Here is a 12,760-nt window from a genome sequence, read left to right as displayed (position 1 = left end):
TCCTCCGTGGAGCCCCCCCCATGTGGGACCCCTGGAATCGGGGGGGTCTCAGGGGTTCTGGGTCCCCAGAAGATCCAGGACCCCCCTCGCCCTCCCCACAAGAAGCTCCCGGTGCCCGAGACCGCTCGGGACCCCCTGGGCTCCCCCCAGAGTCCCCGGGAGCCCCGAGGCCCCGCCGGACTCCCCTCAGAACAGGCCCCGGGCCCCGCTCCGTCCCCTGCCCTCAAAGCGCCCCCGCTGCCCGGGACCCCTCAGGACTCCCCAGAACCCGCCGGGCACCCCGGGGCGCCACTGGGACGCCCGGAAACCCCGCTCAGAGGTCCCCAGGACACCCCCAGACCCCCAGGACGGCCCCTGGTGCTCCCCGGAGCCCCCCCGGCCCCCCCCAATCCTGCCCCCCACTCACACGTTCCTATGGCGACGCGCTGCCCCGCTGGCGCTTCCGGGTGTGTCGCCCCTTGATGGCGTCACTTTAGGCCGATGTCCCCGGAAGTGCGGCCCATCCCCGACAAAGCCACACTCAAGATGGCGGCCGGCCCCGCCCATGGGTTGCGCGCGCGGCGCGGGGAGATGACGTCAGTCCGGCCGTTCGAATGGCCAAGGCGGGAGCGGGCGGCGAGCGGCGCTCGGCGGGGGCGACCCCGGCGGGTGAGGGGGGGTCCCGGTCCCGCGGCTCTTGGGGTCTGGGGCGGTCCTGGGGGGATCCGCGGGCGGCATCTGGGGCTGGGCTGGTTCCGGCGGGTGTTTGGGGAGGCTCCGGGCGGGGCTGTGGGGGCGTTGTGGGGCTGGGGGCGGCTTGGAGCGATCCGGAGGGGATTTGGGGTGGGGGATTGGGGGGGCTGTGGGATGGGGGTGTCGGGGCCGGGGGGTTTCACAGGGGGGGCTGTGGGATGGGGGTGTCGGGGATTGGGGGCCGGGATTGGGGGGGCTGTGGGATGGGGGTGTCGGGGATTGGGGGGGCTGTGGGATGGGGGTGTCGGGGATTGGGGGCCGGGATTGGGGGGGCTGTGGGATGGGGGTGACGGGGATTGGGATGGAGGATTGGGGGGGCTGTGGGATGGGGGTGTCGGTACCGGGGCTCCGGGCGGGCTCTGTGGGGTTTGGGGTGTCCCTGGGGGAGGTTCCCGGCGGGGCTCGGGGCAGTCCCGGGGGCAGTTGGGGGTCACGTCCCCCACCCTCCCCCCCACCGTCCCCATCCCCCCCCAGGCTCGCGGCGCAGCTCCAAGCGCTCGGTGCTCTCGGCCCCCCGGCGGGGCCCGCCCTGGACATCCCTGACCCTCCTGGGCAGCCCCGTGAGTGGGGAGGGGGCTCGGAGAGGGTTCCGGGGGTCGAGGGGGTCACCGAGGGGTTTGGGGAGGGTCTCGGTGGGTTTGGAGCCTCTCAGGGGCACAAGGGAGTCCGGGGATTTCGGGGGGAGGTCCCAGGGGGTTGTGGGAGGGGTCCTGGGGGGTGTTCCGGGAGCCCCGGGGTTTTGGGGGGGGGGTCTCGGGGTAGGGGGGGGCGTCAAGTTCCCGGTTTTGGGCTTCACAGACCCCTCCCATCCCCAACAGGACTCTGAGCGACCCCGACGGAGCCCCCGGGTGAGCTGGGGGGGGGCTGGGTGGGGATGTGGTGGGGAGAGGGGGTCCTGATAATCTGGGGACCCCCCCTGCCCTCCCCTCCCCAAACTTACACCCCCTCCCCTCCCCGCAGCTCCAGAGCCACAAGGAGAACGAGCCCTCCCCTGTCCCCCCCCCCCACCATCTCCCCCTCCCCCTGCACCTCCCCCTCCTCTCCCCCTTCCCCCCTCTCCTCTCCCATGGCCCAGCGGGTCCGGCGCTCCTACAGCCGCCTGGAGGGGGGGGGGAACCCCGCGGGGGCTGGGGGGAGCCCCGCTGAGCCCCCTCCCCCTCAATCTGCCCCGCACGGCCCCCCCCGAGCCCTCCCTGATCCCCCCCCTCGACCTCCCCGGCATTGGTGGCGGCCCCGAGCGCAGGAAGAAGAAGAAGGTGACGCCCATTGATGTGAGTGACACCCACCCTGGGACCCCCAGGGACCCCCCAGGGACCCTTCTGTGACCCCTCCAATGTCCCTGCGACCCCTCAGGACCCCCCCCGCTCCCCTGGAGTCCCAATGTCTCCCCTCAGTGCCCTGATTGCCCCCCCCGACCCCGATGATGCCCCCCCAGCCCCGGACTCTGTAACCCCTGTGGTGCCCCCCAGACCCCCCAGACCCCTTGGGAATGGCCAGGACCCTCAGCTCCCCCAACAACCCCTGACCCCTCTGACCCCTGACCCCCCCATTGCCCCCCCATTGCCCCCTGACCCCCCCATTGCCCCCTGACTCCCCCATTGCCCCCTGACCCCCCCATTGCCCCCTGACCCCCCTGACCCCCTGGGAATGGCCAGGACCCTCAGCTCCCCCAACAACCCCTGACCCCCCCATTGCCCCTGACCCCCCCCAGTGCCCCCCCAGTGCCCCCTGACCCCCCCATTCCACCTGACCCCCCCGTTGCCCCCTGACCCCCCCATTCCCCCTGACCCCCCCCAGTGCCCCCCCATTGCCCCTGACCCCCCTTTCCCCCGTTGCCCCCCCAGCTATCAGAGCTCGAGGCTTGGGCCGCCTCCATGAACGCCCAGTTTGAGGAGGCCGAGCGGTTCCACCTCGTTGTGGAGTGACCCCGGGGACCCCCAGGGGACCCCTGGGACCCCCCCGTGCGAGAGAGACGCTCGTGGGACCCTCCTGAGACCCTCGAGCCCCCCGGGGTAGGACCCCGAGCACAGCCCCCGTCCTGGTGTGAGGGACCCCGGGAGAGGCACCCCCGGTGCGGGGGCCCCGCGGTCGGTGAGGTCCCCGTGGTGTGCCGGGACCCCCGGGACCCCGTTCCGTGTGTGCTGCCCCCCCCCTGCTCTGTTCATTAAACGGAGATTTTGCTGTGGCCGTGGTGCTGTCAATACGCGTTCGTGACGTCACGGAGCACCCGAAGGGGGTCTCTGTCTCTTTAAGAGCGGGGCGGGGCGGTCTGCAGCCAATCGGCGCGCGGCGCGGTGACGTAACCCGGCTGGGGGCGCGGTGACGTAACCCGTGTGAGGGGCGGTGACGTCACCCGTGTGAGGGCGCGGTGACGGGGCCAGGCCACGCCCCGGGGGCGGAGCCCGGTCCCCCGGACCCCTCCCCAAATCCCCGCTCTGGCCCGGCCCTCCCCCGGCCATGGAGCCCCCCCGAGCCCCCCCGAGCCCCGAGCTGGAATTTGGGGGGCCCTGGGGTAACGAGGGGGGGGGGCACGGCCGGGTCCCCTGTTTTGGGGTGGGGGTGAGGGAGGGGGTCCCTGAAGCCTTTTGGGGGGTGGGGAAGCGTGTCCGGAGCCGCGGGTCCTGTTCCGGGAGGGGCTGGGGTCCCACCGGGGACCCCTCTTTGGGGGCTCCCGGCCCTGCGGGGGGCGGGGGGAGTGACCGGTGTCCGCTTTTTGGGGAGGGGGCCGCACCCGGGCCCCTTTCCTCGGGCGGGGGAGGCGTCCCGGGGTCCCTTTGCCGGGGGTGGGGGCTCAGCCGCCCCCTGCCCCGCCAGGCGCGGGGGCTCTGACGCTGCTGCTGCCGCTGGGGCTGGTGGGGGTCGTGAGCGCGAGCCTGGGGAGGGGGAGGGCTGGGGGACCCCCGCCCCGGCCCTGCCCACCCCCCTCACCCTGGCGCTCGTCCTGGCCTGGGTGGGCGCGCACGGGCTCGGGAGCTGCTGGAGACCCCCGAGGGTGAGGGGGGATTTGGGGGTGGGTCGGGGAGGGGGGCAGTGGGAGGGGGTGGGGAGCCGGTGGGCTCGGGGGGTGGAAGGAGGGGTCGCGGGTTTCGGGGGAGGGCTGGAGGTGGGGGCCAGGGGGGGTCTCAGGGTGAGCCCCCTGTCCCCAGAGCCCCCGTGAGACCCCCGGACCCCTCTGGGACCTCGGCTGTGAGTGGGGAGCCCTGGGGGGGCGTGGGGGGGAGCTCAGGGTGCCCCCTCCGGGGGGGGTGGCAGGGGTCCCTGGGGGGGTTCTGGGCTCGGGGTCCCTTTGGAGGGGTCGGGAGGGGCCGGGGGTCCTGATGGGAGTCTGGGGGGGGGCTGGGGGGGGGCAAGGGGGTTTGGGTGGGGGTTGGGTGCAGGCTGGGGGGGTTTGGGTGGGGGGGTTTGGGTGCAGGCTGGGGGGTTTGGGTGGGGGTTTGGGTGCAGGCTGGGGGGGTTTGGGTGGGGGGGTTTGGGTGCAGGCTGGGGGGTGTCAGGGGGTCCCTTCGGGGGTCGCAGCTCTCACTGCCGCTGGCTCAGGGCTGTTGGCGCTGGGGGGGGCCCTGGGGGGGGCGCTGGCCCTGGGGGTCCCCCTGCCCCCCCTGTGCCCCCTCCTCCCCCCGCTGGCAGCGGCCGCGTCCAGCGTCGCCTTCGGGCTCGGGCTCGTCCTCCTCGCACGGCGGCGACTGCGGGGGGGCGGCACCGGTGAGTGGGGGGCTGGGGGGGGCTGGGGGGGCTGCGGGGATCCCGAGGTGCTGAGGCCGTGTCCCTTCCCCCCCCAGGACACCCCGTGTACGAATTCTTCGTGGGGGGGGAACTGGGGTCCCCACCGGAGCCCCCCGAGAGTCTCCACTGGGAGCGGGTTGGGCTCTGTGCCTGGGTAAGGGGGCACTGGGGGGACTGGGGGGGCTGGGAGCGACTGGGGGGCACTGGGGAGGATTGAGGGGAACTGGGGAGCGCTGGGGGGAACTGGCAGGAACTGGGGAGCACTGGGAGTGACTGGGGGGCAGCTGGCGGGAACTGGGGAGCACTGGGAGTGACTGGGGGGCAGCTGGCAGGAACTGGGGAGCACTGGGAGTGACTGGGGGGCACTGGGAGTGACTGGAGGGAGCTGGCGGAAACTGGGGAGCACTGGGAGTGACTGGGGGGAGCTGGCGGGAACTGGGGAGCACTGGGAGGGGCTTGAGTGGGCACTGGGGGGACTGAGAGAACAAGTGGGGGACAGTGGGTGGGCGCGGGGGTTTCTGGATGATCTGGGGAGAATGAAGGGGGTGGTTGAGGTTATTGGAGGCAAACTGGGAGGGACTGGGAGCACTGGGATAAGGGGTGGGCACAGAGGCTGACGAGCTCTTTCCCCTGTCTGTGCCCCCCCCGTGTGTCCCCCCCGTGTCCCCGATGTCCCCCCCAGCTGCTGGTGCTGGCAGCGGCTCTGGGGGAGCAGCAGCGGCTTTGGGGGTCCCCATCGCTGCCCCTCCTGCTCGTGGTGGCCGCTCAGGGGGTCCCGGTGCTGCGGCGCCTCAGGGTGGGGGGCGCGGGGGGGGCCACGCGAGTGAAGGGTCCCGGGTGGGCACGGGGGGTGTGAGAGGGGGTGAGTGAGGGGAAGCCGTGTGTGGGGGGCTCGGGGGGACATGGTGGGGGAAAACTTCACTGGGGGATGTGGGGGAGACAAAGGGGGGCCCCCACTCAGGTGAGGGGAACCCCCCAGGAGAGTTGGACCCCGGGGGGAGGCTCAGGATGGGTGGGAGTCCACGGGGGAGACTCTGGGGGGGGGTCTAGGGGGGCAGTGGGAGCGTCTGTGGGGTCCCCAGGGGGTTTTGGGGTCCCTGTGGGGGGTGAGGTGTATTTGGGGCGGGGGGGGGGGGGGCGTGGGGTTTCACCTCTCTCTGTTTCCCCAGGAGCTGAGCAGGAATTCCCCCCGCGGTCCTGGGGGGTTCCTAGGAGTCTTTGGGGCTCTGGCCTGGGGCCCTTTTGGGGGTCCCCTCCCGGCGCTGCTGCTCCTGCAGAGACCCCAGAACGGGCTGGGGGGAGCCGGGGGGGTCGCCTGTGGGGGGCTCTACGGTGGGCACAGGGGGGCACTGGGAGAATTGGGGGGGTAGGGGGGGAGGGTTTGGGTGTTAATGAGGGGGCACTGGAGAAGATTTGGGGGAAACTGGGGGGATTTGGGGTCAATGGGGGCACTGGGGCTTGTTTGGGGGTTATTTGGGGGGTAGTAGGGCAGAATGGGGGTGGGTTTGTTGAGAATTGGGGGGGATTTGGGAAGCTCCAGTGGGGAGCTCTGGGGGGGCCTGGGGGGGGCCCTGACATCCCCCTCCCCTTCCCCCCCAGCCCTGGGGTTGTGGATTTTCCACGGTGCCACCACCCAGAGGAGACTCTTCAGCCGTGACCCACAAGACCCCCGAGTGGCCGGTGAGACCCCCCAAACCTGGGACCCCCAAACTGCCGAGGATCCCCAAATCTGGGCTCCCTGAGCCTGGGGGGCCCCACAAACTCCTGTTTCCCCTGCAGGGCTCCCCACAGTCCCCACGGCCACGGGGCAGGTGCTGCTGGCGGGGGGCTGGTGGGGGCTCGTCCGCCGGCCCGACGACCTCGGGGAGCTGCTGATGGCGTTGGGCTGGACCCTTCCCTGCGGTGAGACCCCCCCTCACCTCGCCCCTCCTTCTGTGGGGCCCCCCCAAAACCCCGTGTCCCTCCTGAGCCCTCCCTGACACCTGGGACCCTCCCCAGACACCCGAGCCCTGCAGACACCTGCAGGTGTCCCCTGAACCCCCAAACATCTGCCTCCCCCTGCCACCCCCGGCATCAAACCTCTGGATCTCCCCGAGCCCTTCCCCAACACCCAGACCCTCCCCCACCCAACAGCCCCCCACAGTCGGGCTCTCCATGTCCCCCTGAGGCCTGTGACCCCCCTGACCCCCCCTTGTCCCCCCCAGGCCTGTCCCCGCCGCTGCTGCTGCTCCTGGCGGGGGCCGCGCTCCGGGAGCTCCGAGCGGTCGCGGGGGAGCGGCAGCAGCGGCGCCGCTTTGGGGAGGCCTGGGGGGGGCTGTGCCAGCGCGTCCCCCACCGCCTGCTGCCCCTCGTCTACTGAGGGCTCCTCCGAGACCCCTCCTGCAACCCCCGAGATCCAAGGAGGGACCCTCTTGGGATTCCTCACATCCACTGTGGAGCTCCCAGCTCCCCTGCCCCATCTACTGAGGCACCTCCGGGACCCCCACCACCATTTACTGACACTGCCGGGACCCCTCAAATCAACTGAGGGACCCCCTGGGACTCCCCCGGGACTCCCCAAGGACCCCCTCCCCACTTCTGCAGGGCCTCCAGGTCACACAGGGTTCCTCAGCCCCGTTACTGTGGATCACTTTGTAATAAAGTCTTGGCATCTCCCCACCTTTCCTGGCTTTTTTAATGCCCACCTTCATTGGTGCCTCCAATCTCGCCTTCACTCATCAGTGCCTCCCTCATTAATCAATGCCTGCGCTCATCAGCACCCCCTTTTATTAATTAGTGCCCCCTTCATTAATCAGCACCCACATTAATTAATTAATCAGTGCCCACACTCGTTAATTACCACAAATAACTTGTTTGGGGTCCGTTCATTCCAGGATGTTCTTTAGCCAGGTCGTTAAGAAGGAAGGTCGCTCCTGATTCCGTTTCTTTGGGATCTGGTTACTCCCATCCCTTACTGCAGCTTTCCCACCCTTACCTTAGGCCAGAGCCTTAATTAATTCAGGGTCTCTCCTAATGGTATTTCACCACTCGTTAGTCCCATCCTTAATGAGTCCCACTCCTCGGTGAACGTCCCAGCACTTGTTTGTGGAATGTTCTTTAGTCCTGGCCCTTAACGAGCAATTCTGGGTCTGGTTCCTTGGCTCTTCCTTAGTCTGGATCCCCGAGGGGCAGGTTCTCTCCTGAATCCCCTCTCTCAGCGAGTCCCGTTCCTTGATGAGTGCCATCATTCCTCGGACTGGTTTGCCGGATGTGAGCGGGGTCTCCTCCGCCAGGATCTGCCCGGTCCCACGGCTGAACGCGAGTCACTCCAGGCACGGTTCCCTTGGCCGTTCAGTGCTGTCCCTTCCCAGCAGCTTTCCCGGGCCTGGTTCCTTCGGACGCTCACCAGTCCCGTCCCTTCACCAGCGGATTCTCTCCCAGGGGCGTTTCCTTGGGGTCTCCCCATCTCAGTCCAGCTCCTCGATCAGCCGCCGACCCTGCGCCCCCCCCTTGTCAGCACCGGCACCCGGGGGCGGCCGGGGACCCCCGGGAACCTCCCTGAGCGGCCGAGCCCCGTCCGTGACCATCCAGAGCGCCCCATCCACCCGCCCCTCCCTGGAGGGCGGCCGGGGGCTTCCCCACATCTTCTCCAGCCCCTCCCTGATTTGGGCCACCACCGCCTCCTCGGCGGCCACCTCGGCGTGAACCGCCCGCGCCTCCTGGGCGAGCTGGGCGAGCTCCTCGGTGGCTCCCCGGCTCCAGCTCAGCAGGAACCCGACCTTCCTGCGGGCCTGTCGGAAGCGGCCCCGCTCGGGGGACGGCAGCGCCCGCGTCCCCGCCTTCAGCAGCCGCCACAGGTGCCACAAAGCCGCTGCCACGTCGGCGCCGGGGTCGCGACTGTCGCGACCCTCGAGCAGCTGCGCCACGGCCAGGAGCGCCCCGCTGTCGCCGAGGGGACTCAGGGGCAGCCCCGCGGCCCGGGCGTCCTGCCGGGCGCTCAGCAGCGCCTCGGCCGTGCTGCTGAAGGGGCGGCGGTCGCGGAGCGCGGCCGAGGCGGCGACGGCGGTGTCGGGAATCTCGGGGAGCAGCGTCTCGTCCCCGCCGTGCAGGCTCAGCGCGAAGGCGTAACCGAACAGCGCGTTCGGCAGCTGGAACCGCACCAAGGGAGACGGCGGCGCGGCGCGGAGGGCGCTCAGCGGGGGCACCGAGCTCGGGACGGGCGGCGCGGGGCCGGGCCGACCTTCACCGTCCTCCTCCTCGGCCCCCGAGCCGTCGTCGAGCTCCTCCACTCGTCCCCGCCCGCGCCACCACCACGGTCGCCACCGCGGCAGCAGCGCCGCGGCCTCTCCGGAACTCAGCAGCCGCCGGAACCCGTCGCGCTCCGCCTCGCTGAGCTGTTCCCACAGCCCGCGGCCCGTAGGCCCCGCTGGAGCCCCGGGCTCGAGTAGTTCGCGCAGCCCGGGCGGCGTGGGGCCCGGGGGGGAACAGCGCTCAGCGCGCAACGCCTCAAGAACCTGATCGCGGTAAAAGGCCTCGGCGCAGGCGCCGTGGGCGCGGTAGCAGCGCAGGGAACAGAGGCAGCGGTGGCAGCGCGGGCACGTGTAGCGGGACGCAGAGGCGCTGCAGACCCCGCACAGAACCTGCTCCGCCGCCGCCATCTCAGCGTCTGACTCCGCACTTCCGGCGCCACAGCGCCCGGCACGCCTGGCCCCGCCCCACGGAGCCGATTGACCAATCAGGGGCCGCGGCCCGGCTTTCCCCGCCCCCTCGATCGCGTTCCGCCAATCTCTGCGGCTCGGCTCGGCCGCGCGCTCTCGCCCCGGCATTCGGCAATTTCCGGCAGCACTCGGCTCTTTTCCCCGCGCACCCGCAGCACCAGCTAATTAACGCTCCCCCTAATGAGCGCCCGGGCCAGGAGGGACCGGGCCAGGAGACGCTCCGGGTGCGAGCTGAGCAGGAAGGGCTGGCGGGATCCCCAGCCGGCGGCGCCGCCTTCTCTGCAGGCTGCAGTGATATTTTATCACAGAACTGCTGTCATTATCAGCATCTCCTTCCTCGCTCTGTTTTTTTACCACTCGAAGTTCCCCGACATCGCTCCCGGGGGCACCGCGATGCCGGGAGGGAGTGGAGGGAGCGAGCTGCGGAGCGTGGCTGATGTCGCGATAGAGTCACGACAGATCCCCATGTCGGCTGTAGCACATCTGCTGCTCCCGGGGCACTGCAATACCGGGACGATGCACGGAGCGCAGGGACCAAGCTCCGGGTCCAACTCCCGAGCCCAAAACTCCGTTTAACATGAAGTCCTCTCATCGAGGACGTATCAGATATTAAACTGATAAGAGCAGATACCACACCTGAGCTTAGCGCTGACAGAGCCCCTCGCATGCACTGAGCCCAACCCTGGCTACATCTTCTCGCCCTTAGGGGCACCCCCTGAACCCCGCAAATCTCCATGAATACCCCTCCCGACAGCTTCTCCCTAGCCAATTTAATTTAATATATTTTAATTTAATTCCATTTCGTTTCCATAGCCCTCTCTTTTTGACAACCCCGCCCCTCATTCTCCGCAAGCCGCGCCACCGCTCCCCGCGATTTTCCTCCTGTGAAAGCCCCTTCAAATGAAGGGTCCCCCTGGTCACGAAAATTAATCCACGAACACCAGAGGTTTATGTCCAAAAAGGGGACGGAGGAGTCCTTTTACTTTATTCGAATAAAGGGAGAGGCCATGGGCCACTCCCCTGGGGTCTCTCGATTTTTGGAGGGCGCAGCCTCCCTTTTATCCGAATTTCCCAGCCATGTCCCTCTCTCTTTCCCCATAGGCTGAGGTACCTGAGAGGTTGAGACTTCCCCAGATGCCTGATACCCAAGATTCCCCTCAAATGTACAACCCTCCCTCTTAATTTTTAATTCTTATGGAATTTATGGTGTTTCCTCAGTGTCTCTTTCATCTTTCAATATCCAGTCCCACAGTTTGTTTGTAAAGGCAAATATCTTTCCCATCAGTCAATGATGGGATTTTTATCAATCAGTGGAATACATCCCATTGTTTCTTTTATCTCTCAGTGATAGTTTCAGACCCTCAGCTTGTTTGTAAAGACAAACCCGTCATTCCTCCCACCCTTGACAGGGAAATAAAACGGGAAATTATTAAAATATTAAACGGGAAATAAAGAGGTTCCTCTCAAGGGAAGCCCTTTAAAACCAGAGACAACCGTGTTTCCCTCTCAATTCAAACCTTGACCTGATGAAAAGGGGGTGCTTTGCCTCGATTCAAATCTATTGAATGGCACCACAAAGGTTTTCCCCTTTCACTTAAACCGGAAAATAATGCAAAATGGTGATTCCCTGTCTATCAAAACACCCCCAAATCACAAAAATGAGTGGTTTTCTTAATTTTAAACCCTTAAAATTACAGGGGAAAAGGGATTCCCCCTTAATTTAAATAATAATAATAAAAAAAGATAATTAAGGAAAAGTTGTTTTTTCCCCTCCATTTCAACTCCTTTTCCTCTCAAACACCTTCCATTTTTCCGGGGTCACTGGGTTGCACTGGGGAGGGAACGGGGGTGCTGGTGAGGAACTGGGAGAGGATTGGGGAAGGCCAGGACAAACCCTGCACTGTTTGCAGTTTTAGGAGGCAGCACCTCGGTTTCTCCCAGAATAAAATCACCAGGAACCTGGGCTCTGGCACTGCCAGGTGCCACCTCTGAACTCCGCTCGGGGCATTGAGGGGTTGAGTTTGTTGGGGAAGATGAAACAGGGAAACCTTGTGAATATGATTGTTTAACAAAAGATTCTGAAAATATGAAACCTAGAATCGAAATAGAAATGAAAGCCTGCTTTGAGTCATAAGATCCAGAGTACTGGTTACTGTATGACCAAAGAACAATAGCCTAGCCAGCTAAAGGAGAATCCCTGCTGACAAAACAATGTCCTTCTGCTGATGGAGAATCCAAAGGTCAAGAAGCAAGGAAAGAACTTGTAAAGCTTTTTAGAGTTTAAAATGCAACACTGTATGTTAATATGGGGAAGCTCATAGGCTGTATGTAAATTTTTAGTGGGTGTGTATCATGGTGATTGGTTACTAAAAATTAGAATATTCATTATAGGAAAGCATATATTGGATTTTAACAAGAGCCTCGCTCTCTTACTCCCTCCCTCCCTTTTTCCAACCTCTCCTCCCCTGCTCTCCCTGCTCTCTCTCCCCTTGATAGTAAAAGGTTCTAAAACCTTAGAAAATTCGGAGACTTAGAAAGAAAGGTTTGGAAAGCCCTGGGAAATGTTAGGCCTTGTGCTTGCTAAAGATCAGGTCAAACTGCACCTGTATAATCACTATATGATAAATGATACAATTGTTAGATGTGGTTAGATATAATTATTGTTTAAAGAACATGAGGAACAATGTTAGGGGGCTGGGGGAGGTCAAGAGAAATCCATGCTTGGGTAAAAACAATGCATACAATAGAACAATGTAAGTTTAATAATTAATATGTAAGTTGCATAACGATAGAGTATAAAATAAGTTCAACTCAAAACTAAATCGGGTCAGATTTGGGTCTGTGTACCCCTGACACCCAGAGCTCTTCAATAAAGCACCTTCATATAATCATTTGTGATTATGTGTGTTCCTGAACGCTAACACCAGGACAACATCAGAACCCTCGAGGACAACAAGACCCACTGCAAAAAGATGGGGATGACATCTGCGGGCTAGGGAGCAACAGGAAGGGTTTGAAGGCTGAGCAGGTTTTTTTGAGATTTTCTTCAGGACTTCTAAAGATATTAACAGGATTTTGGAAGGGTTTTTTTTTAACTTTCTGGGATTTTTTACTCATTGTTAAGGGATTTTTCATGGCTATTTTAAGATACTTCAGTAGGTCAGAGGAGCTGGAAAAGGGATTGTTATAGATACATATATTGTTGGCTTTTCGCAAATATTAAAATGAATGTTATGTGTATAAGAATGGAAATTTTTGTTGCATTAATATAGTTTTCTTTATTTCTGTTATTGATGAAACTTAGAAATAGTGGTATAATACATATATGTTAGGCTATGGCATAGTATTAAAATAAAAACTACTTTTGTCTGTATAACCCAAAGACTGAAAAAGATAGCTGGAGACACTTTCTTTTTCCTTTTGTAAACTATCTTATCCAGATGAAGACAGCAGTGACCAGAACTCTGGGGAGACGGATTTATTGCATTTCTGGTATCAGGGGATGTAAATCTCAATGGCGCCAAGAAGACTGATCTATTGGGAAGAGGGCAAGAGAAAACTAAACAGAAGAACACCAAAGATCCTAAGAAGAATGTATGAATATGTAT

The 12,760-nt window shown here is 63.7% G+C and overlaps 2 protein-coding genes, 1 long non-coding RNA gene and 1 other non-coding gene across 4 annotated transcripts; 2 read left to right on the top strand and 2 right to left on the bottom strand.

Moving 5' to 3' along the window:
• Positions 1–44: 44 nt before the first annotated feature.
• LOC131591134 (uncharacterized) lies at positions 45–1,734 on the top strand. Its single transcript, XR_009280264.1, has 4 exons — positions 45–648; positions 1,207–1,292; positions 1,551–1,580; positions 1,693–1,734. It is a non-coding gene; the product is annotated as an uncharacterized LOC131591134 (long non-coding RNA).
• Positions 1,735–1,798: 64 nt separating this feature from the next.
• On the top strand, positions 1,799–7,123 carry LOC131591036 (delta(14)-sterol reductase TM7SF2-like). The gene is made up of 12 exons (XM_058861465.1): positions 1,799–1,810; positions 1,920–2,003; positions 2,577–2,653; positions 3,334–3,724; positions 3,879–3,918; positions 4,360–4,434; positions 4,512–4,609; positions 5,138–5,251; positions 5,625–5,787; positions 6,055–6,135; positions 6,235–6,357; positions 6,660–7,123. Exons 1-12 carry the CDS (start codon positions 1,799–1,801, stop codon positions 6,812–6,814), a joined length of 1,413 nt encoding a protein of 470 aa, XP_058717448.1. The 3' UTR covers positions 6,815–7,123.
• A 101-nt stretch (positions 7,124–7,224) lies between these two features.
• ZNHIT2 (zinc finger HIT-type containing 2) lies at positions 7,225–9,370 on the bottom strand. The gene has a single exon (XM_058861608.1). The coding sequence runs from the start codon at positions 9,258–9,260 to the stop codon at positions 7,902–7,904; it is 1,359 nt and encodes a 452-aa protein (XP_058717591.1). The 5' UTR covers positions 9,261–9,370; the 3' UTR covers positions 7,225–7,901.
• A 258-nt stretch (positions 9,371–9,628) lies between these two features.
• On the bottom strand, positions 9,629–9,816 carry LOC131591176 (U2 spliceosomal RNA). The gene has a single exon (XR_009280278.1). It is a non-coding gene; the product is annotated as a U2 spliceosomal RNA (small nuclear RNA).
• Positions 9,817–12,760: the final 2,944 nt, after the last annotated feature.

Source organism: Poecile atricapillus, chromosome 37 (assembly GCF_030490865.1).
Source record: "Poecile atricapillus isolate bPoeAtr1 chromosome 37, bPoeAtr1.hap1, whole genome shotgun sequence".
NCBI lineage: Eukaryota > Metazoa > Chordata > Aves > Passeriformes > Paridae > Poecile > Poecile atricapillus.
The sequence above is the reverse complement of the archived record's forward strand: the minus strand, read 5'-3'. Positions and strand labels throughout refer to the sequence as shown.

Bases quoted from the DNA above. Each gene is read 5' to 3' on its own strand.
- ZNHIT2 (XM_058861608.1), bottom strand. From the start codon at position 9,260: ATGCCGGGGCGAGAGCGCGCGGCCGAGCCGAGCCGCAGAGATTGGCGG.
- LOC131591036 (XM_058861465.1), top strand. The intron at 3,725-3,878 runs GTGAGGGGGGAT...CCCTGTCCCCAG, and splicing joins GCTGCTGGAGACCCCCGAGG to AGCCCCCGTGAGACCCCCGG. The intron at 6,136-6,234 runs GTGAGACCCCCC...TTTCCCCTGCAG, and splicing joins ACAAGACCCCCGAGTGGCCG to GGCTCCCCACAGTCCCCACG.